The sequence below is a fragment of the Oncorhynchus tshawytscha genome, linkage group LG21, assembly GCF_018296145.1.
Source record: "Oncorhynchus tshawytscha isolate Ot180627B linkage group LG21, Otsh_v2.0, whole genome shotgun sequence".
Taxonomy (NCBI): Eukaryota; Metazoa; Chordata; class Actinopteri; order Salmoniformes; family Salmonidae; genus Oncorhynchus; species Oncorhynchus tshawytscha.
In genome coordinates, this window is record NC_056449.1 from 39967040 (window position 1) to 39992433 (window position 25394).

At 45.5% G+C, this 25394-nt stretch overlaps 1 protein-coding gene across 2 annotated transcripts; it reads right to left on the bottom strand.

Moving 5' to 3' along the window:
* Positions 1 to 4966: 4966 nt before the first annotated feature.
* On the bottom strand, positions 4967 to 25394 carry zdhhc15b (zinc finger DHHC-type palmitoyltransferase 15b). Of its 2 annotated transcripts, XM_042303517.1 has the most exons (11): positions 25186 to 25391; positions 24661 to 24687; positions 24439 to 24533; positions 22210 to 22330; positions 20956 to 21025; positions 20416 to 20448; positions 17128 to 17248; positions 15050 to 15182; positions 14776 to 14902; positions 7587 to 7699; positions 4967 to 5556 (listed from the first exon to the last, which is right to left on the bottom strand). In XM_042303517.1, exons 1-11 carry the CDS (start codon positions 25301 to 25303, stop codon positions 5507 to 5509), a joined length of 1008 nt encoding a protein of 335 aa, XP_042159451.1. In that variant the 5' UTR covers positions 25304 to 25391; the 3' UTR covers positions 4967 to 5506. The 2 variants fall into 2 exon arrangements, with proteins under 2 accessions (XP_042159451.1, XP_042159452.1); XM_042303518.1 differs by lacking the exon at positions 7587 to 7699 and having other exon boundaries at positions 25186 to 25394.

The following is a 25394-nucleotide window of genomic DNA, read 5'->3' on the forward strand; positions in this document are numbered from 1 at the left end:
CACCACGCTAGACCACACCACCACGCTAGACCACACCACGCTAGACCACACCACCACGCTAGACCACACCACCACGCTAGACCACACCACCACGCTAGACCACCACCACGCATCATGCTAGACCCAGACCGCCACGCTAGACCACACCACATCACGCTAGACCAGAATACGCCACGCTAGACCAGACTACGCCACGCTAGACCAGACTACGCCACGCTAGACCAGACTACGCCACGCTAGACCAGACTACACCACGCTAGACCAGACTACGCCACGCTAGACCAGACTACGCCAAGTTAGACCAGACTACACCAAGTTAGACCACACCACACTAGACCACACCAGACCGAACTAGAGGTCGGCCGATTTAAAGTTTTCATAACAATCGGAAATCGGTATTTTTGGACACCGATTTGGACGATTTATTTTAACACCTTTTACTTAACCTTTATTTAACTAGGCAAGTCAGTTAGGAACAAATTCTTATTTTCAATGACGGCCCAGGAACAGTGGGTTAACTTCCTGTTCAGGGGCAGAACGACAGATTTGTACCTTGTCAGCTCGGGGGATCCACTCTTGCAACCTTACAGTTAACTCGTCCAACGCAATAACCACCTGATTACATTGCACTCCACGAGGAGACTGCCTGTTACGCGAATGCAGTAAGCCAAGGTAAGTTGCTAGCTAGCATTAAACTTATCTTATAAAAAAACAATCAATCATAATCACTAGTTAACTACACATGGTTGATGATATTACTCGTTATCTAGCGTGTCCTGCATTGCATATAATCTGACTGAGCATACAAGTATCTAAGTATCTCACTGAGTGGTGGTAGGGAGAAGCAGGTGCATAAACATTCATTCAAACAGCACTTTCGCACGTTTTGCCAGTAGCTCTTCGTTGTGTGTCAAGCATTGCGCTATTTATGACTTCAAGCCTATCAACTCCCGAGATGAGGCTGGTGTAACGGCTAGCTAGTTAGCGGGGTGCGCGCTAATAGCGTTTCAAACGTCACTCGCTCTGAGCCTTGGAGTGGTTGTTCCCCTTGCTCTGCATGGGTAACGCTGCTTCGAGGGTGGCTGTTGTCGATGTGTTCCTGGTTTGAGCCCAGCGAGGAGAGGGATCGAAGCTATACTGTTACACTGGCAATACTAAAGTGCCTATAAGAACATCCAATAGTCAAAGGTTAATGAAATACAAATGGCATGGAGGGAAATAGTCCTATAATTCCTATAATAACTACAACCTAAAACTTCTTAATTAACTGGGAATATTGAAGACTCATGTTAAAAGGAACCACCAGCTTTCATATGTTCTGAGCAAGGAACTTAAACGTTAGCTTTCTTACATGGCACATATTGCACTTTTACTTTCTTCTCCAACACTTAGTTTTTGCATTATTTAAACCAAATTGTTTCATTATTGTTTTGATGTATTATATTAAGTTAAAATAAGTGTTCATTCAGTATTGTTGTAATTGTCATTATTACAAATACATTTTTTTAAATGGCCGATTAATCGGTATCGGCTGTTTTGGTCCTCCAATAATCGGTATTGGCATTGAAAAATCATAATCGGTCGACCTCCAGACCGAACCACACCAGACCAGACCGAACCAAACCAGACCAGACCAAACCAGACCAGACTGAACCAAACCAGACCAGACCAAACCACACCAGACCGAACCACACCAGACTAGACCACTCATCCCTAAGATCAGTGTGAATAAAATAAAAACTTTTGATGTGATGTTACTGAGTCCTAACTTCATTATCTACAGTATGTGTTCTTATCTGATGTGATGTTACTGAGTCCTAACCTCATTATCTACAGTATGTGTTATCTGATGTGATGCTAGTGTACATCTACCGCTGTTCCTCCCCCCTCCTACCGCGGTTCCTACCCTCCTCCCCCTCCTACTGTGGTTCCTACCCTACTCCCCCCACCTACCGTGGTTCCTACCCTCCTCCTACCGTGATCAGTTTGACACATTTATCCAGTCATGTGACTCAGGTAAACGAAGTGATTGTGTTGATCTCCTGTTGGAATGATGAATAAAACAGGAACCAGAGTAAAAGTTAATTTCAGTGTCAGTCAGTATGATGATCAGCAACATAGTACATGGAGTTAGAGCACCAGTAAACTGCTGACCCAAACACCACCTCCTCTCAGTGAAGGGAAGACGACATACTCAACATCCATGAAGCACCATCCTCTCTTCACTCTCTCCCACAGTCACAGACAATCATCAAACACAATCATTCACACAGTCACATACACAGATATGATTGTAAATGAACATTGACAGCATAAGGAACATTTTGCTGAATAGAAGAGATGAAATAACTTGTTTATGTCTGTACAGAGCAGATGTCTTAGTTGTAACAACAGCCTTATTGAATTATTTGATCATGATGTTAAACCAATGTAAATCAAATTTATTTATATAGCCCTTCGTACATCAGCTGATATCTCAAAGTGCTGTACAGAAACCCAGCCTAAAACCCCAAACAGCAAGCAATGCAGGTGTAGAAGCACGGTGGCTAGGAAAAACTCCCTAGAAAGGCCAAAACCTAGAGAGGAACCAGGCTATGTGAGGTGGCCAATGCACACAAAGGGGCATATGTATCAAGCATCTGAGTAGGAGTGCTGACCTAGGGTCAGTTCTGCCTTCCACAATACATTACATGCATAGGAGCCTGATCCTAGATCAGTTAGTTCTGCCTTCTACAACACATTACATGCACAGGAGCCTGATCCTAGATCAGTTAGTTCTGCCTTCTACAACACATTACATGCACAGGAGCCTGATCCTAGATCAGTTAGTTCTGCCTTCCAGAACACATTACATGCACAGGAGCCTGATCCTAGATCAGCAATCTGAACTGCTTGAGACAGACAGCACTAGAGAGCACAGACAGCCTACCTTGATAACAGCTTTGGCCCGGTCCAGACAAGGCCCTTAGCCCCTCCCCAAGTCTGCATCCCAAATGGCACCCTATTCCCTATACAGTGCACTAGTTTTGACCAGAGCCTTATGGGTAATGGGATGCAAACCAAGGACTGACTACCTAAGCTAAGGAGTAGGAACTAGGGTCTGCTTCTGTAGTGGAGCAGGTTGAGAGCTTCAGGTTCCTTGGTGTCCACATCACCAACAAACTATCCTGGTCCAAACATACCAATCCAGTCGTGAAGAGAGAACGACAAAACCTATTCCCCCTCAGGAGACTGAAAAGATCTGGCATGGATCCTCAGATCCTCAAAAGGTTCAACAGCTGCCCCATCCGGAGCACTGGTTGCATCACTGCCTGGTATGGAAACTACTCGGCCACAAGGCACTTCAGAGTGTTGTGCGTATGGCCCAGTACATAACTGGGGTCAAGCTTCTTGCCATCCAGGACCTCTATACTAGGCGGTGTCAGAGGGAGGCCCTAAATATGTCCAAAGACTCCAACCACCCCAGTCATAAACTGTCCTCTCTGCTACCGCACAGCAAGCAGTACCGGAGCGCCAAGTCTAGGGCCAAGAGGCTTCTCAACAGCTTCTACCCCCAAGCCATTAGACTGCTGAACATCTAATCAAATGGCTACCCAGACTATTTGCATTGCCCCCCCTCCATGCATAGTCACTTTAATAATTCTACCTCCATGTATATATTACCTTGATTAACTGGTGCCCCGTAACTCTGTACCGGTACCCCCTGTATATAGCCTCCACATTGACTCTGTACCGGTGCCCCCTGTATATAGCCTCCACATTGACTCTGTACCCCCTGTATATAGCCTCCACATTGACTCTGTACTGGCACCCCCTGTATATAGCCTCCACATTGACTCTGTACCAGTACCCCTGTATATAGCCTCCACATTGACTCTGTACCGGTACCCCCTGTATATAGCCTCCACATTGACTCTGTACCGGTACCCCCTGTATATAGTCTCCACATTGACTCTGTACCGTAACACCCTGTATATAGCCTCCACATTGACTCTGTACCAGTACCCCCTGTATATAGTCTCCACATTGACTCTGTACCGTAACACCCTGTATATAGCCTCCACATTGACTCTGTACCGGTACCCCCTGTATATAGCCTCCACATTGACTCTGTACCATAACACCCTGTATATAGCCTCCACATTGACTCTGTACCGGTACCCCCCTGTATATAGCCTCCACATTGACTCTGTACCGGTACCCCCTGTATATAGCCTCCACATTAACTCTGTACCCCCCTGTATATAGTCTCCACATTGACTCTGTACTGGTACCCCCTGTATATATCCTCCACATTGACTCTGTACCGTAATACCCTGTATATATCCTCCACATTGACTCTGTACCGGTACACCCTGTATATAGCCTCCACATTGACTCTGTACCGTAATACCCTGTATATAGCCTCCACATTGACTCTGTACCGGTACCCCCTGTATATAGTCTCCACATTGACTCTGTACCATAACACCCTGTATATAGCCTCCACATTGACTCTGTACCGTAACACCCTGTATATAGCCTCCACATTGACTCTGTACTGGTACCCCCTGTATATATCCTCCACATTGACTCTGTACCATAACACCCTGTATATAGTCTCCACATTGACTCTGTACCATAACACCCTGCATATAGTCTCCACATTGACTCTGTACCATAACACCCTGTATATAGCCTCCACATTGACTCTGTACCATAACACCCTGTATATAGCCTCCACATTGACTCTGTACCGTAATACCCTGTATATAGCCTCGTTATTGTTGCTCATTTATTTATTTTAAATATTTTGTTTATTTTAGTAAATACTTTAACACTTATTTTCATTAACTGCACTGTTGGTTAAGGGCTTGTAAGGAAGCATTTCACTGTAAGGTCTACACCTGTTGTATTCGGCGCACGTAGAGATAACATTTGATTTGGGCAGGGCAGCATCTTTACAATACAAAGGAACAACAGGTCCTAAGATGACAACAAATACATGTGGTTTTAATGGGCTTTCTCCATTCTGATTGGGCCTTAAGGGCCCTGCATATGGAATAATGATAATACATTACATTTATAGAGCTCTTTTCATTTAAAGATGTAAATCACAAAGCTATTTACATTAACAAAATACAGGCAAAAAAAACAGGCGAGAAATGAAAAGCTAGCTAGCAGCCTAGTACTATATAAGATACACAATAATACAGGAGAGGTAGAGAGACCGAGACAACAGAAGTAGAGAGACCGAGACAACAGAAGTAAGGAGACAGTGCTAGACATGGTCTTTCTCTTAAAACAATCGTGTCCTGTGACATAATATTAACGGACTTCTGTTCCCCTAACATTGTCCTTCCTCCATGGTGAACTGAAAACTCTTCCTGATATTGAGAAGGATGACGTCTAAGAAAGTTTTGGCTGCACGTTGAGGTCTTCCGTGTGTCCGATGGTCCCACAGGGTGTGTCTGCCTCCTCAGGGTACAACACCCACTGCACCGTTTATAAAGTCCATAAAGTGATCCTACTCCTCTTCGTCCATCTCTACGGTAACAGAGGGATCCCTGTCACCACCTGGAAAATACAGATTCATACAGGAACATTGTTTATTTCAAAGTTCAACCCCCCCTACACACACACACACACACACACAAAAAAACACAACAATTTCTAAGATTTGACTGAGTTACAGTCCATATGAGGAAATCAGTCAATTGAAATAAATTCATCAGGCCCTAATCTATGGATTTCACATGGCTGGGAATACAGGTATGCATCTGTTGGTCACAGACACCTTTAAAAAGAGAATACAGGTATGGGCGTGGCTCAGAAAACCAGTCAGTATCTGGTGTGACCACCTCATGCAGCACCACATCTCCTTCACAGAGTGTTGATCAGGATCCCACTCTTTAATGGCTGTGAGAAGTTGCTGGATATGGGCGGGACCTGGAACACGAGCATCCCAAACATGCTCAACGGGTGACAGGGCTGGTAAGTACGTAGGCCACGAAACTGGGACATTTTCAGCTTCCAGAAATTGTGTAGAGATCCTTGCGACATGGAGAAATGCTCACTAACAGGGTTGTAAACAAATTTATGCACAGAATTTTAGAGAAATAAGCTTGGTGTGTATGGAACATCTATTTGATTTCAGCTCCTGAAACATGGGACCAACACTTCACATGTTGCCTTTATATTCCTGTTCAGTGTGGCTTCCCCTGATAGACAGTATTATATAATTCAGAAATCTGTCAATCACAGATTGGGGGTTGACAATTTCATTTAGTACACAGAACATCAATATAAAATGCCCACATGCAACAATCTCAACAATTTTACTGAGGTACAGTTCATACTATGAAATCAGTCAATTGAAAAACTCATTAGGCCCTAATCTATGGATTTTACATGACTGGGCAGGGGTGCAACCATGGGTGGGCCTGGGAGGACATAGGCCCGCCTACTGGGGAGCCAGGCCAAGGCCCAGCCACTGGGGAGCCAGGCCAAGGCCCAGCCACTGGGGAGCCAGGCCAAGGCCCAGCCACTGGGGAGCCAGGCCAAGGCCCAGCCACTGAGGAGCCAGGCCAAGGCCCAGCCACTGGGGAGCCAGGCCAAGGCCCAGCCACTGGGGAGCCAGGCCAAGGCCAACCCACTGGGGAGCCAGGCCAAGGCCAACCCACTGGGGAGCCAGGCCAAGGCCAACCCACTGGGGAGTCAGGCCAAGGCCAACCCACTGGGGAGCCAGGCCAAGGCCAACCCACTGGGGAGCCAGGCCAAGGCCAACCCACTGGGGAGCCAGGCCAAGGCCAACCCACTGGGGAGCCAGGCCAGGCCAACCCACTGGGGAGCCAGGCCAAGGCCAACCCACTGGGGAGCCAGGCCAACCCACTGGGGAGCCAGGCCAACCCACTGGGGAGCCAGGCCAACCCACTGGGGAGCCAGGCCAATCAGAATGAGTTTTTCCCCACAAAAGGACTTTATTACAGACAGAAATACTCCTCAGTTTCATCAGCTGTCCGGGTGTCTGGTGACCGACGACCCCGCAGGTGAAGAAGCCGGATGTGGAGGTCCTGGGCTGGCGTGGTTATGTAACGGATGTGGAGGTCCTGGGCTGGCGTGGTTATGTAACGGATGTGGAGGTCCTGGGCTGGCGTGGTTATGTAACGGATGTGGAGGTCCTGGGCTGGCGTGGTTATGTAACGGATGTGGAGGTCCTGGGCTGGTGTGGTTATGTAACGGATGTGGAGGTCCTGGGCTGGTGTGGTTACACGTGTTCTGCGGTTTTGAGACTGGTTGGACGTACTGTCAAAATCTCTAAAACAATGTTGGAGCTTATGGTAGAGAAATTAACATTAAATTCTCCGGCAACAGCTCTGGTGGACATTCCTGTAGTCAGCATGCCAATTGCACGCTCTTTCAAAACTTGAGACATCTGTGGCATTGTGTTGTCTGACAAAATTGCACATTTGAGTGGCCTTTTATTGTCCACAGCACAAGGTTGAACCACCATGCAACCTAGCAGTAAATTAGGGACACCACCACCACATCATATATTCTTCCCTGATAGATATTCATCTAAGAATCGGTCCTATTGGCCTCCTTACTTATGTTGTCGTCCTCCGACTCCTCTTCCTCATCCCATTTCTCCTCATTGGCTAATAGAGAGGTTGAGGATTCACTCAGGCTCTTCAGAGGGAAGTAGTGGCCATCTCCTTGGCTGGGCAAAACAGAAACACAGACAGGGTGGGGTTAAATATCCATAGTCGGGGAAGTAAAGGCCATCTCCTTGGAAACACATATTAAAACAAATCGTATTGGTCCATACACATATTTAACAGCTGTTATTGGTCCATATTTAACAGCTGTTATTGGTCCATACACATTTAACAGCTGTTATTGGTCCATACACATATTTAACAGCTGTTGGTCCATATTTAACAGCTGTTATTGGTCCATATTTAACAGATGTTATTGGTCCATATTTAACAGATGTTATTGGTCCATACACATTTAACAGATGTTATTGGTCCATACACATATTTAACAGATGTTATTGGTCCATATTTATCAGATGTTATTGGTCCATACACATATTTAACAGATGTTATTGGTCCATATTTAACAGATGTTATTGGTCCACAGTGTCTCCTGACCCCTCCCGTCTCAGCCTCCAGTATTTATGCTGCAGTAGATTATGTGTCGGGGGGGGCTAGGGTCAGTTTGTTATATCTGGAGTACTTCTCCGGTCTTATCCAGTGTCTTGTGAATTTAAGTATGCTCTGTCTAATTATCTTTCTTTCTCTCGGAGGACCTGAGCCCTAGGACCATGCCTCAGGACTACCTGGCATGATGACTCCTTGCTGTCCCCAGTCCACCTGGCCGTGCTGCTGCTCCAGTTTCAACTGTTCTGCCTGCGGCTATGGAACTCTGACCTGTTCACCAGACGTGCTACCTGTCCCAGACCTGATGTTTTCAACTCTCTAGAGACGTCAGGAGCGGTAGAGATACTCTGAATGATCGGCTATGAAAAGCCAACTGACATTTACTCCTGAGGTGCTGACCTGTTGCACCCTCTACAACCACTGTGATTGTTATTATTTGACCCTGCTGGTCATCAATGAACATTTGAACATCTTGGCCATGTTCTGTCATTATCTCCACCCGGCACAGCCAGAAGAGGACTGGCCACCCCTCATAGCCTGGTTCCTCTCTAGGTTTCTTCCTAGGTTTTGGCCTTTCTAGGGAGTTTTTCCTATCCACCGTGCTTCTACACCTGCATTGCTTGCTGTTGTGGGGGTTTTAGGCTGGGTTTCTGTACAGCACTTTGAGATATCAGCTGATGTAAGAAGGACTTTATAAATACATGCGATTATTGGTCCGGTCACATACAGTTGAAGTCAGAAGTTTACATACACTGAGGTTGGAGTCATTAAAACTGTTTTCAACCACTCCACAAATCTCTTGTTAACAAACTATAATTTTGGCAAGTCGGTTAGGACATCTACTTGGTGCATGACACAAGTAATCTTTCCAATAATTGTTTACAGATTATTTATCTTAAATTCACAGTATCACAATTCCAGTGGTTCAGAAGTTTATATACACTAAGTTGACTGTGCCTTTAAACAGCTTGGAAATTCTAGAAAATGATGTCATGGCTTTAAAAGCTTCTGATAGGCTAATTGACATCATTTGAGTCAATTGGAGGTGTACCTGTGGATGCATTTCAAGGCCTACCTTCAAACTCAGTGCCTCTTTGCTTGACATCATGGGAAAATCAAAAGAAATCAGCCAAGACCTCAGAAATTGTAGACCTCCAAAAGTCTGGTTCATCCTTGGGAGCAATTTCCAAACGCCTGAAGGGACCACATTCATCTGTACAAACAATAGTACGCACGTATAAACACCATGGGACCACGCAGCTGTCATACCACTCAGAAAGGAGACGCGTTCTATCTCCTAGAGATGAATGTACTGTGGTGTTAAAAGTGCAAATCAATCCCAGAACAACAGCAAAGGACCTTGTGAAGATGTTGGAGGAAACAGGTACAAAAGTATCTATATCCACAGTAAAACGAGTCCTATATCGACATATCCTGAAAGGCTGCTCAGCAAGGAAGAAGCCACTGCTCCAAAACCGCCATAAAAAAGCCAGACTACGGTTTGCAACTGCAAATGGGAACAAAGATCATACTTTTTTGGAGAAATGTTCTCTGGTCTGATGAAACAAAAACAGAACTGTTTGGCCATAATGACCATCGTTATGTTTGGAGGAAAACGGGGGAGGCTTGCGAGCCGAAGACAATATCCCAACCGTGAAGCATGGGGGTGGCAGCATCAAGTTGTGGGGGTGCTTTGCTGCAGGAGGGACTGGTGCACTTCACAAAATAGATGGCTTCATGAGGGAGGAAATTATGTGGATATATTGAAGCTACATCTCAGACATCAGTTAAGTTAAAGCTTGGTCACAAATTTGTCTTCTGAATGGACCAAATGACCCCAAGCATACTTCCAAAGTTGTGGCAAAATGGCTTAAGGACAACAAAGTCAAGGTATTGGAGTGGCCATCACAAACCCTGACCTCAATCCGATATAAAGTTTGTTGGCAGAACTGAAAAAGCGTGCTAGAGCAAGGAGGCCTTCAAACCTGACTCAGTTACACCAGGTCTGTCAGGAGGAATGGCCAAGAGGAATGGCCACCCATCTTATTTTGGGAAGCTTGTGGAAGGCTACCCCAAACGTTTGACCCAAGTTAAACAATTTTAAGGCAATGCTACCAAATAATAATTGAGTGTATGTAAATTTCTGACCCACTGGGAATGTGTAATAAAAGCTGAAATTAATCATTCTCTCTACAATTATTCTGACATTTCACATTCTTAAAATAAAGTGGTGATCCTAACTGACCTAAGACAGGGAATCTTTACTAGGATTAAAATGTCAGGAATTGTGAAAAACTGAGTTTAAATGTCTTTGGCTGAGGTGTATGTAAACTTCCGACTTCAACTGTATTCAACTGCAGATGTTATTGGTCCATATTGAACAGATGTTATTGGTCCATATTTAACAGCTGTTATTGGTCCATATTGAACAGATGTTATTGGTCCATATTGAACAGATGTTATTGGTCCATATTTAACAGATGTTATTGGTCCATATTGAACAGATGTTATTGGTCCATATTTAACAGATGTTATTGGTCCATATTGAACAGATGTTATTGGTCCATATTTAACAGATGTTATTGGTCCATATTGAACAGATGTTATTGGTCACATATTGAACAGATGTTATTGGTCACATATTTATCAGATGTTATTGGTCCATACACATATTTAGCAGATGTTATTGGTCCATATTTAAGATGTTATTGGTCCATATTTAACAGATGTTATTGGTCCATACTCATATTTAGCAGATGTTATTGTGGTGGAGTGAAATTGTGTTTCTAGCTCTAACAGTGCAGTGATATCTAACAATTCACAACAATACACACAAATCTAAAAGTAATAGAAGAGAATGAAGAAAAACATGAATACGAGGACGAGCAATGTTGGAGTGGCATTGACTAACAAACAGAATACAGTATATACATATGAGAGGAGTGAAGCAGTATGTGAAAATTATCAAAGTGGCCCGTGTTCCATTATCAGAGTGGCCGGTGTTCCATTATCAGAGTGGCCGGTGTTCCATTATCGGAGTGGCCGGTGTTCCACTATCGGAGTGGCCGGTGTTCCACTATCGGAGTGGCCGGTGTTCCATTATCGGAGTGGCCGGTGTTCCATTATCGGAGTGGCCGGTGTTCCATTATCGGAGTGGCCGGTGTTCCGTTATCGGAGTGGCCCGTGTCCCGTTATCGGAGTGGCCCGTTCCCGTTATCGGAGTGGCCCGTTCCCGTTATCGGAGTGGCCCGTGTCCCGTTATCGGAGTGGCCAGTGTCCCGTTATCGGAGTGGCCGGTGTCCCGTTATCGGAGTGGCCGGTGTCCCGTTATCGGAGTGGCCCGGTGTCCCGTTATCGGAGTGGCCGGTGTCCCGTTATCGGAGTGGCCGGTGTCCCGTTATCGGAGTGGCCGGTGTCCCGTTATCGGAGTGGCCGGTGTCCCGTTATCGGAGTGGCCGGTGTCCCGTTATCGGAGTGGCCGGTGTCCCGTTATCGGAGTGGCCGGTGTTCCGTTATCGGAGTGGCCGGTGTTCCGTTATCAGTGGCCGGTGTTCCGTTATCAGTGGCCGGTGTCCCGTTATCAGTGGCCGGTGTCCCGTTATCAGTGGCCAGTGTCCCGTTATCAAAGTGGCCAGTGTTCCGTTATCAAAGTGGCCAGTGTTCCGTTATCAAAGTGGCCAGTGTTCCATTATCAGTGGCCAGTGTTCCATTATCAGTGGCCAGTGTTCCATTATCAGTGGCCAGTGTTCCATTATCAGTGGCCAGTGTTCCATTATCAGTGGCCAGTGTTCCATTATCAGTGGCCAGTGTTCCATTATCAGTGGCCAGTGTTCCATTATCAGTGGCCAGTGTTCCATTATCAGTGGCCAGTGTTCCATTATCAGTGGCCAGTGTTCCATTATCAGTGGCCAGTGTTCCATTATCAGTGGCCAGTGTTCCATTATCAGTGGCCAGTGTTCCATTATCAGTGGCCAGTGTTCCATTATCAGAGTGGCCAGTGTTCCATTATCAGAGTGGCCAGTGTTCCATTATCAGAGTGGCCAGTGTTCCATTATCAGAGTGGCCAGTGTTCCATTATCAGAGTGGCCAGTGTTCCATTATCAGTGGCCAGTGTTCCATTATCAAAGTGGCCAGTGTTCCATTATTAAAGTGGCCAGTGTTCCATTATTAAAGTGGCCAGTGTTCCATTATTAAAGTGGCCAGTGTTCCATTATTAAAGTGGCCAGTGTTCCATTATTAAAGTGACCAGTGATTCCATTATTATAGTGACCAGTGATTCCATTATTATAGTGACCAGTGATTCCATTATTATAGTGACCAGTGATTCCATTATTATAGTGGCCAGTGTTCCATTATTAAAGTGACCAGTGTTCCATTATTAAAGTGACCAGTGAGTTAATGTCTATGTATATAGGGCAGCAGCCTCTTAAGGTGCAGGGTTGAGTAACCGGGTGGTAGCCGGCTAGTGATGGCTATTTTAACAGTCTGATGGTCTTGACATTGAAAAACAGCTTCTGTCTCTCGGTCCCAGCTTTGATGCACCTGTACTGACCTCGCCTTCTGGATGATAGCGGGGTGAACAGGCAGTGGCTCAGGTGGTTGTTGTCCTTGATGATCTCTATGGCCTTCCTGTGACATCGGGTGGTGTAGGTGTCCTGGAGGGCAAGTAGTTTTCTCAACGCATCACCGGGGGCAGACCGCACCACCCTCTGGAGAGCCCTGCGGTTGCCGGCAGTGCAGTTGCCGTACCAGGATGTAATTGTGCATCTGTAAAAGTTTGTGAGGGTCTTAGGAGACAAGCCAAATTTCTTCAGCCTCCTGAGGTTGAAGAGGCGCTGTTGAGCCTTCATCACCACACTGTCTGTGTGGGTGGACCATTACAGGTTGTTAGTGATGTGTTTGTCGAGGAACTTCAAGCTTTCTACCTTCTCCACTGCGGTTCTGTCGATGTGGATAGAGGCGTGCTCCCTCAGCTCCTTCCCGTTGTTGACGTTGAGGTTATTTCCCTGGTACCACTCCACCAGGACTCTCACCTCCTCCCTGTAGGCCGTTTCGTCGTTGTTGGTAATCAAGTCTACTACTGTTGTGTCATCTACAAACTTGATGATTGAGTTGGAGGCCTGCGTGGCCACGCAGTCATGGGTGAACAGGGAGTACAGGAGGGGGCAGAGCACATACCCTTGTGGAGGTTAGCTCTCCAGGACCAGGGTTGGAGTGTAAACCCTACAGGAGGGTCTCTCTGCAGGAACAAGGTTGGAGTGTAAACCCTACAGGAGGGTCTCTCTGCAGGAACAAGGTTGGAGTGTAAAACGTACAGGAGGGTCTCTCTGCAGGAACAAGGTTGGAGTGTAAAACCTACAGGAGGGTCTCTCTGCAGGAACAAGGTTGGAGTGTAAAAAACCCTCCAGGAACAGGAGGGTCTCTCTGCAGGAACAAGGTTGGAGTGTAAACCCTACAGGAGGGTCTCTCTCCAGGAACAAGGTTGGAGTGTAAAACCTACAGGAGGGTCTCTCTCCAGGAACAAGGTTGGAGTGTAAAACCTACAGGAGGGTCTCTCTCCAGGAACAAGGTTGGAGTGTAAAACCTACAGGAGGGTCTCTCTCCAGGAACAAGGTTAGAGTGTAAAACCTACAGGAGGGTCTCTCTCCAGGAACAAGGTTAGAGTGTAAAACCTACAGGAGGGTATCTCTCCAGGAACAAGGTTGGAGTGTAAAACCTACAGGAGGGTATCTCTCCAGGAACAAGGTTGGAGTGTAAAACCTACAGGAGGGTATCTCTCCAGGAACAAGGTTGGAGTATAAAACCTACAGGAGGGTATCTCTCCAGGAACAAGGTTGGAGTATAAAACCTCCAGGAACAGGAGGGTATCTCTCCAGGAACAAGGTTGGAGTATAAAACCTACAGGAGGGTATCTCTCCAGGAACAAGGTTGGAGTATAAAACCTACAGGAGGGTATCTCTCCAGGAACAAGGTTGGAGTATAAAACCTACAGGAGGGTATCTCTCCAGGAACAAGGTTGGAGTATAAAACCTACAGGAGGGTATCTCTCCAGGAACAAGGTTGGAGTATAAAACCTACAGGAGGGTCTCTTTCCAGGAACAAGGTTGGAGTATAAAACCTACAGGAGGGTATCTCTCCAGGAACAAGGTTGGAGTATAAAACCTACAGGAGGGTATCTCTCCAGGAACAAGGTTGGAGTAGAAACCTACAGGAGGGTGTCTCTAGGAACAGGGTTGGAGTATAAACCTACAGGAGGGTAGCCCTGGGGTAGGAGCCCTCAAACTCATCTCTGGACTTTGAAGCCGTGTTTTAATTGTTCCCCTCTAATCAGGGACTGATTTAGACCTGGGACACCATGTGGGTGTAATTAATGATAAGGTAGAACAGAAAACAAGCAGTACTCTGGACCTCGTAGGGTCAGAGTTGAATTACCCCTGGTCTAGAGGATACGATGTAACGGTTAAAGCCTAGGGGTTAAGGCCTAGGGGTTAAAGGTCAGGTTAGATGAGGTAGAGGTTAGGGTTAATGGGTAGAGGATGGAGGTTAGGGGGTAGAGGTTAGGGGGTAGAGGTTAGAAAATAGAAGTTAGAAACTAGAGGTTAGGGGGTAGAGGTTAGGGTTAGAGTCTCACCTGGTGCAGATAGGCAGGAACCAGAGTCTCTTATTGTCTCCAAACACCTGCTGCAGGTTCCTCCTGATCCCCACATTGAAACCATTACGGTCTGGTCCTGTCGTGAAGACTGGAGCAGAGAACGCCTCTGGATGAGAGGAGAGAGGGAGGGGGGGTCAGAGAAGGAAAGAGGAATAGATTTCAGTGGCTGTGTTTCTCCATGAAATTGAAGACCTACATTGCTAAAGCAGCGGAGCAGCTCTTATTGCCTCAAAATGGCAGCTGTGTGTATTACCTAGTGTGGACCGGTTCTGGACGACCAGCCAGCAGTGGTAACCCAACAGGAACATGAGACTGACCAAGAACATCAAAGCCACAAACATCAGGAAGAGAACGTGGAACTTAGCGGGTCCATTTGGCAGGTCCCCCTGTAGGAGAACACACACAACACGGAGAACTACAACCGTGTAGGAGAACCTCTGCCGTTCCACAACAAACAATGTGCCTTGTGCTGAGTCAGCTTACATCAATATGTTACCATGGTTACACCAGCAGTAGGTCATGTGATCTGACTGTTGATACAGCTTACGTCAATATGTTACCATGGTTACACCAGCAGTAGGTCATGTGATCTGACTGTTGACACAGCTTATGTCAATATGTTACCATGGTTACACCAGCAGTAGGTCATGCGATCTGACTGTTGACACAGCTTAGTCAATATGTTACCATGGTTACACCAGCAGTAGGTCATGTGATCTGACTGGGGCTGTGCTTTGGCAAAGTGGGTGGGGTTATATCCTTCCTGTTTGGCCCTGTCCGGGGGTGTCCTCGGATGGGGCCACAGTGTCTCCTGACACCTCCTGTCTCAGCCTCCAGTATTTATGCTGCAGTAGTTTATGTGTCGGGGGGCTAGGGTTAGTTTGTTATATCTGGAGTACTTCTCCTGTCCTATTCGGTGTCCTGTGTGAATCTAAGTGTGCGTTCTCTAATTCTCTCCTTCTCTCTTTCTTTCTCTCTCTCGGAGGACCTGAGCCCTAGGACCATGCCCCAGGACTACCTGACATGATGACTCCTTGCTGTCCCCAGTCCATCTGACCGTGCTGCTGCTCCAGTTTCAACTGTTCTGCCTTATTATTATACGACCATGCTGGTCATTTATGAACTTTTGAACATCTTGGCCATGTTCTGTTATAATCTCCACCCGGCACAGCCAGAAGAGGACTGGCCACCCCACATAGCCTGGTTCCTCTCTAGGTTTCTTCCTAGGTAGTTTTTCCTAGCCACCGTGCTTCTACACCTGCATTGCTTGCTGTTTGGGGTTTTAGGCTGGGTTTCTGTACAGCACTTTGAGATATCAGCTGATGTACGAAGGGCTATATAAATTTGATTTGACTGTTGACACAGCTTATGTCAATATGTTACTATGGTTACACCAGCAGTAGGTCATGTGATCTGACTGTTGACACAGCTTATGTCAATATGTTACCATGGTTACACCAGCAGTAGGTCATGTGATCTGACTGTTGACACAGCTTATGTCAATATGTTACCATGGTTACACCAGCAGTAGGTCATCTGATCTGACTGTTGACACAGCTTATGTCAATATGTTACCATGGTTACACCAGCAGTAGGTCATGTGATCTGACTGTTGACACAGCTTACGTCAATATGTTACCATGGTTACACCAGCAGTAGGTCATGTGATCTGACTGTTGACACAGCTTATGTCAATATGTTACTATGGTTACACCAGCAGTAGGTCATGTGATCAGACTGTTGACACAGCTTACGTCAATATGTTTCCATGGTTACACCAGCAGTAGGTCATCTGATCTGACTAGCTCTGAACACAGTTAGTGTCAATATGTTACCATGGTTACACCAGCAGTAGGTCATGTGATCTGACTGTTGACACAGCTTATGTCAATATGTTACTATGGTTACACCAGCAGTAGGTCATGTGATCAGACTGCTGATGTAAAGCATCCATCACAGCTTACGTCAATATGTTTCCATGGTTACACCAGCAGTAGGTCATCTGATCTGACTGTTGACACAGCTTACGTCAATATGTTACCATGGTTACACCAGCAGTAGGTCATGTGATCTGACTGTTGACACAGCTTACGTCAATATGTTACTATGGTTACACCAGCAGTAGGTCATGTGATCTGACTAGCTCTGGAATGCAGTGGATAGGAGTATCTGATAAATTACTAAGGGGGTGGGAAATGGCGCCCTGTTCTCTGTGCTTCACTGTTGACCAGAGCTCTGTGGGCCCTGGACAGAGGTAGCTACTCTATAGGGAATAGGGGAGCTTTTGAGACACAGACTAAGCTGGGATGTAAAACATCCATCACCACTCACCACCCAGAAGTTGATGAAGAATCTGAAGACTGAGGCAGAGATGAACACACAGTAGACCATGGAGTAGGACAGGAAGAGGAGGAAGAACTTGTAGTTGGAGAACCCCACACAGTTATTCACCCTGAGAGAGAGTTATTCAGAGAGAGAGAGACAGTTATTCACCCTGGAGAGAGAGAGAGAGAGAGACAGTTATTCACCCTGGAGAGAGAGAGAGAGAGAGACAGTTATTCACCCTGGAGAGAGAGAGAGAGAGAGAGACAGTTATTCACCCTGAGAGAGAGAGAGAGAGAGAGAGAGACAGTTATTCACCCTGGAGAGAGAGAGAGAGAGAGAGAGAGTTATTCACCCTGGAGAGAGAGAGAGACAGTTATTCACCCTGGAGAGAGAGAGACAGTTATTCACCCTGGAGAGAGAGAGAGACAGTTATTCACCCTGGAGAGAGAGAGAGACAGTTATTCACCCTGAGAGAGAGAGAGAGACAGTTATTCACCCTGGAGAGAGAGAGAGAGACAGTTATTCACCCTGAGAGAGAGAGAGAGACAGTTATTCACCCTGGAGAGAGAGAGACAGTTATTCATTCACCCTGAGAGAGAGAGAGACAGTTATTCACCCTGGAGAGAGAGAGAGACAGTTATTCACCCTGGGAGAGAGAGAGACAGTTATTCACCCTGAGAGAGAGACAGTTATTCACCCTGGAGAGAGAGAGAGACAGTTATTCACCCTGGAGAGAGAGAGAGACAGTTATTCACCCTGGAGAGAGAGAGAGACAGTTATTCACCCTGAGAGAGAGAGAGACAGTTATTCACCCTGGAGAGAGAGAGACAGTTATTCACCCTGGAGAGAGAGAGAGACAGTTATTCACCCTGGAGAGAGAGAGAGACAGTTATTCACCCTGGAGAGAGAGAGAGACAGTTATTCACCCTGGAGAGAGAGACAGTTATTTACCATGGAGAGAGAGAGAGACAGTTATTCACCATGGAGAGAGAGAGAGACAGTTATTCACCATGGAGAGAGAGAGACAGTTATTCACCCTGAGAGAGAGAGAGAGAGAGACAGTTATTCACCCTGGAGAGAGAGAGACAGTTATTCATTCACCCTGGAGAGAGAGAGAGACAGTTATTATTCACCCTGGAGAGAGAGAGAGACAGTTATTCATTCACCCTGGAGAGAGAGAGAGACAGTTATTCACCCTGGAGAGAGAGAGAGACAGTTATTCACCCTGGAGAGAGAGAGAGACAGTTATTTACCCTGGAGAGAGAGACAGTTATTATTCACCCTGGAGAGAGAGAGAGACAGTTATTCACCCTGAGAGAGAGAGAGAGACAGTTATTCATTCACCCTGGAGAGAGAGAGAGACAGTTATTCACCCTGGAGAGAGAGAGAGAGACAGTTATTCACCCTGGAGAGAGAGAGAGACAGTTATTCACCATGGAGAGAGAGAGAGACAGTTATTCACCCTGGAGAGAGAGAGAGACAGTTATTCACCCTGGAGAGAGAGAGAGACAGTTATTCACCCTGAGAGAGAGAGAGACAGTTATTCACCCTGGACAGTTATTCAGAGAGAGAGAGACAGTTATTCACCCTGGAGAGAGAGAGAGAACAGTTATTCACCCTGAGAGAGAGAGAGACAGTTATTCACCATGAGAGAGAGAGAGACAGTTATTCACCCTGGAGAGAGAGAGAGAGACAGTTATTCACCCTGGAGAGAGAGAGAGAGACAGTTATTCACCCTGGAGAGAGAGAGAGACAGTTATTCACCCTGGAGAGAGAGAGAGACAGTTATTCACCCTGGAGAGAGAGAGAGACAGTTATTCACCCTGGAGAGAGAGAGAGAGACAGTTATTCATTCACCCTGGAGAGAGAGAGAGAGACAGTTATTCATTCACCCTGAGAGAGAGAGAGACAGTTATTCATTCACCCTGGAGAGAGAGAGAGACAGTTATTCACCCTGGAGAGAGAGAGAGACAGTTATTCACCCTGAGAGAGAGAGAGACAGTTATTCACCCTGGAGAGAGAGAGAGACAGTTATTCACCCTGGAGAGAGAGAGACAGTTATTCACCCTGGAGAGAGAGAGAGACAGTTATTTACCATGGAGAGAGAGAGAGAGACAGTTATTTACCATGGAGAGAGAGAGAGAGACAGTTATTCATTCACCCTGGAGAGAGAGACAGTTATTTACCATGGGAGAGAGAGAGTTATTCACCCTGGAGAGAGAGACAGTTATTTACCCTGGAGAGAGAGAGAGAGAGACAGTTATTTACCATGGAGAGAGAGAGAGTTATTCACCCTGGAGAGAGAGAGACAGTTATTTACCATGGAGAGAGAGAGAGACAGTTATTTACCATGGAGAGAGACAACGGACAGACCATATTAATCACCCACCATATTAATCACCCACCACGGACAGACCATATCAATCACCCACCATGGACAGACCATATTAAACATGGACGGACAGACCAGTTATTAATCACCCACCACAGACAGACCATATTAATCACCCACCATATTAAATCACCCACCACGGACAGACCATATTAATCACCCTGACGGACAGACCATATTAATCACCCACCACGGACAGACCATATTAATCACCCACCACGGACAGACCATATTAATCACCCACCACGGACAGACCATATTAATCACCCACCACGGACAGACCATATTAATCACCCACCACGGACAGACCATATTAATCACCCACCACGGACAGACCATATTAAATCACCCACCACAGACAGACCATATTAATCACCCACCACGGACAGACCATATTAATCACCCACCACGGACAGACCATATTAATCACCCACCACGGACAGACCATATTAATCACCCACCACGGACAGACCATATTAAATCACCCCCACGGACAGACCATATTAAATCACCCACCACGGACAGACCATATTAAATCACCCACCACGGACAGACCATATTAATCACCCACCACGGACAGACCATATTAAATCACCCACCACGGACAGACCATATTAAATCACCCACCACGGACAGACCATATTAAATCACCCACCACGGACAGACCATATTAATCACCCACCACGGACAGACCATATTAATCACCCACCACGGACAGACCATATTAAATCACCCACCACGGACAGACCATATTAAATCACCCACCACGGACAGACCATATTAAATCACCCACCACGGACAGACCATATTAATCACCCACCACGGACAGACCATATTAATCACCCACCACGGACAGACCATATTAATCACCCACCACGGACAGACCATATTAAATCACCCACCACGGACAGTGATGATCCATCTTCAGAACACACCTGCAACAGACAACACATGTTACTGGACAGGGTTAAGGTAAACAACTACCATTAGAAAATGTAAGAAAATTCAGCATTCAAGCAACATAAAAAGGTTATCTTCCAGCTGTGTCAACAGTCAGATCACATGACCTACTGCTGGTGTAACCATAGTAACATATTGACAGAAGCTGTGTCAAACTTTTTTTTCTTTACTTTGAGAAAACTATCAGAGATTCATTTTGGGGGTTCAAATGTCTGTCTATAGACAACAGCAGTAAACAGGTCAGATTTCAGAGTAAACAGGTCAGATTTCAGTATATACACAGCCCATTTATCAATCAGGCCCCAAGGGAAAGAAGATTATAGTAGCTGGCCAAAGTGTTTAGTCATCATCATTAACAGGACAGGTGTTGTTCTCCAGGTGTACAAGAGACACTAATGCTGTCCAATCAGATCATTGTTATCTGTACACAGACAGGGAGACGGGTATGGGTCTGTGTGTATAATGACAGCAGGGAGACTTACGTTTCACATACAGAGCAATGGTGACTGCGGTCAGGCTTCAGCACCTGGCACCGGTCACAGAACCTGATAGCTGAGGGGAGTCAGAGACAGAGAGACAGAGAGAGAGACAGAGAGAGAGAGAGAGAGAGAGAGATACAGAGAATGAGATACAGAGAGAGAGAGAACGAGACAGAGAGACAGAGGGAATGAGAGAGAAACACACAGACAGAGAGAGAGAATGAGATACAGAGAGAGAGAGAACGAGACAGAGAGACAGAGAGAGAGAGAGAGAGAGAGAGAGAACGAGACAGAGAGACAGAGGGAATGAGAGAGAAACACACAGACAGAGAGAGAGAGAGAGATACAGAGAATGAGATACAGAGAGAGAGAGAACGAGACAGAGAGACAGAGAGAGAGAGAGAGAGAGAGAGAGAGAGAGAGAGACAGAGAGACAGAGGGAATGAGAGAGAAACACACAGACAGAGAGAGAGAATGAGATACAGAGAGAGAGAATGAGATACAGAGAGAGAGAGAATGAGAGAGAGAGTCAGAGAGACAGAGAGAGAGAGAGAGAGAGAGAGAGAATGAGAGAGAGAGTCAGAGACAGAGAGAGAGAGAGAGAGAATGAGAGAGACAGAGTGAGAGACAGAATGAGAGACAGAGACAGAGAGAGAGAGAGAGAACGAGAGAGACAGAGTGAGAGACAGAATGAGAGACAGAGACAGAGAGAGAGAGAGACAGAGAGAATGAGAGAATGAGAGAATGGGAGAGAGTCAGAGAGACAGAGAGAGAGAGAGAGAGAGAGAGAGAATGAGAGAGACAGAGAGAATGAGAGAATGAGAGAGAGTCAGAGAGAGAGAGAGAGAGAATGAGAGAGACAGAGAGAATGAGAGAATGAGAGAGAGTCAGAGAGAGAGAATGAGAGAGACAGAGAGAGAGACAGAATGAGAGAATGAGAGAAACACACAGACAGAGAGAGAGAGGAATGAGATACAGAGAGAGAGAGAATGAGAGAGAAACAGAGAATGAGAGAGAAACACACACACAGACAGAGAGAGAGACAGAAAGAGACAGAGGTCATATGATCCGTCCTTATCTTCCAGACACTAACTGATAGGTACAGTCAGCTACATGTTGTAAATGTTTGATAGGAGGTTTACTAACAGGACTGGAAAAGCTTGTCTGCGTCCCAAATGGAACCATGTTCCCTGTATAGTGCACTACAAAGGGAACAGGGAGCCATTTGGGTCGCTGCTTTAGATATGAGTGGGTCACCTCCAGACGTAGCTCTCGTGAAGATGGGGAGACTCTTAGCGATGTCCACCAGAATCTGTTTCTGAGCATCAGGCCTCTCCTCCCGCTCATAACGGTCCTTGTCGGAGTACGACAGCTGGAACTGGAACCAACAACCACGTTACAATGCTCTACTAATATGAGCCTTGATGAAGCATGTGTTGTCAAATCTGAGAATGTATTGTAATGTTTTAAACATTTTATGAAACTGCATTAAATTTGATGGATCCCAGGAAGAGTAGCTTCTGCCTTGGCAGAAACTAATGGGGATCCATAATAAACCCCAGGAAGAGTAGCTGCTGCCTTGGCAGAAACTAATGGGGATCGATAATAAACCCCAGGAAGAGTAGCTTCTGCCTTGGCAGGAACTAATGGGGATCCATAATAAACCCCCAGGAAGAGTAGCTTCTGCCTTGGCAGGAACTAATGGGGATCGATAATAAACCCCAGGAAGAGTAGCTTCTGCCTTGGCAGGAACTAATGGGGATCGATAATAAACCCCAGGAAGAGTAGCTTCTGCCTTGGCAGGAACTAATGGGGACCCATAATAAACCCCAGGAAGAGTAGCTGCTGCCTTGGCAGGAACTAATGGGGACCCATAATAAACCCCAGGAAGAGTAGCTGCTGCCTTGGCAGGAACTAATGGGGACCCATAATGAATACAAATAAATGCACAGGCTTTGCATCATCTTCTGATTAGAACAGCAACATCCTATGGCTGTTATAGGCAACATTATATTCAAAAGCTTCCAGCAACATAAAAAGTTACATTAGTCAACAGGGATCATGCTTTATTAGGCTACTTGTCATAGGCTACGCATGTATATAGCCTTATTCACACAGGCAGTTTGAAGTGACTCAGATCCACTTTTTTTGCATATCTATACTTTTTCCTGCAGTCTGAACAGCCAAAAAGCACATGGAATCGAATATTTAAAGCCTAATTTCAAACCACCTTTGTAGGTGGTTTGAAATCAGATACAAATCTGATTCCTGGCCATGCGTCAAATCTGATGTTGTTGCCCTCAAGGTGGTTTTTAGACTTATTTGGCATATCTTGTTGCTTGCTACTCTGCTTTTTGATAAGAGGTTTAGCAAAACAAATACCTCCCGTATTATTGGCAACCTTACTATTTTGTTTAATTGCAAGATATATTTGTTTAATTTTGTTCAACAAAGAGACACCAACCTCGTATCCGAAGTGTTTACTAGTTAGTTGACTAGTTGACTAGTCTTCCAGTAAAGAATAAAAAAGGACTTGTCTGTCTTTCCATTGAATGTGCCCCCTCCTGTTGACTGTTAAAAATGGTTCTTCACCAACATCTTCTTCAGTGTTGTAACCAAATAATGTCTTATTATTTATTTTACAGATTTAAATCTAATGTTTTGAGAAAGTAGATCAGTTTAATACTAACATATAAATGAGTATGAATAATTTAGGTAAATTGCATATTAAATGATGTGTGGTCTGTCGCGCATTTGAATTTGACAATTTACAGCGTGTACCACAAAATGTGTAAATATATATAACTTTTTTGAAAACTCTCAAAACCTAACTTACATAAACTGCAATGAAAATCGGTGGTCAGCGAGCTAGAAGGCTGTCTTTAGTGGCAAAATGTACCGTTATTTTCCAGTCCATTTAAAATGTTGAGCTCGAGGTGATTTAATCCTCCAACCGCTAGTGTCCTAAATTAGGGGGTGTCCGATGTTGGGGGGAAATTAGCTAGCTAGCTAGTTGACTGTTGTGTCTAGCCGAAAAAGGACTCGTTTTGAAAGTTGGATCATCTTATCCTTTGAGGCTTTAAAAGTGATCCCACACTATGATTTTGAACATTCAAAGCAACTGGGAAATTTCCATGGCGAGGCATCGTTGTAACCTTCGCTTGTTACATAACTTCTGAGTGATAGGATGCAGAGCCCACGAGCACCACCACCAATCAGCCTACATCACTGCACACATGCCAGTCGTTACTATGACTTAGCATAGCCAAGTCAGCAAATGACTGTTTTCTGAACACATAAATCTGATTTGGTCACTTTGTAACTTTCTGTCTGAACAGTCAGTATTCCAAAACAGATATGGGGAGAAAAAAAAACAGAATTGAAGCATTAAGGCCTGCAGTGTGAACAAAACAAGTCTTGATGATGTCTTGCTTGGCCATGTAGGCCTACTCCAGATGGGACAAACCACCAACAATGAACTCCTACCTTCTTGCAGGGTGTGGCAGGAGGAGTGAAGATGGCCTTCCAATAGGTCCAGGAGAACATCACAAAACACACATGGAACACCAGTAGGTAGGCCACTGGAAACATAGACAGATACAACACTTAGGAAACCATCAAGCTGATATTCAAGTGTCTACAAGGTGTCAGATGACTATTCTGACCATTGATTAGGCCTATGTGTTAAAAAAAAAAATAATAACTCACCCTTCTCCAATGTGTTGCTGATAGTGACTGTGAAGAGCACACATTGGACAATTCTGAATTATTGACATGCAAACAGCAGTACTCCAACAGATATTTGGTAGCTGAAGCTGCTAACACTTGGGTTGTGAAGACAGCGAAACAACATGTTACAGTCTGACGGTGATTACTTCACACCTGTACTTACAGTAGCTCACTAACATACTGAGTCTTATCACAACATAGTTAGCTACATTCCGTAACGTTAATGGCCTTTAAATATATAGCTAGCTATTTATTTCCTAGATATGGTAGGTCAATGTAACAACAGTATAATTCGTTCACAAATGGAATTAGAAACAACAACAAAAAACACAGTACAATATGGTCTCTAGTTAGATTTATAAAGACAATTATCACGGGGGAAAAAACGCTTCCTGGTTAGCATGATGCTAGGTTTGGCTAGCAGGTTTAAAGAGCTGTTTGTGTTAGCTAGCTAGCATCGCCGACAAAAACATAACAGACAACAGTCATAATCCCCATACTTACATACACATAGCTCAAACACATAGGCGTAGTAGGACCACAGCACCACGGAGGTGATTATGAGGACAGGTATCCAGGAAAACACCCGGGCACAGCATCTCAGACCTCGGGAAAGAGCCATTGTCCATCTCCGACCAAACTGGCTCTACAATCATATTCTCAGCAGTCCGCTCCATTGAAGTCCGCTCCACCCCACTGCACTGCACTCCACC

Bases quoted from the DNA above. Each gene is read 5' to 3' on its own strand.
- zdhhc15b (XM_042303517.1), bottom strand. From the start codon at position 25,303: ATGGCTCTTTCCCGAGGTCTGAGATGCTGTGCCCGGGTGTTTTCCTGG. The intron at 21,026-22,209 runs GTGACCCACTCA...GACTCCCCTCAG, and splicing joins CACGAGAGCTACGTCTGGAG to CTATCAGGTTCTGTGACCGG. The intron at 14,903-15,049 runs GTAATACACACA...CCTCTCATCCAG, and splicing joins CCAGAACCGGTCCACACTAG to AGGCGTTCTCTGCTCCAGTC.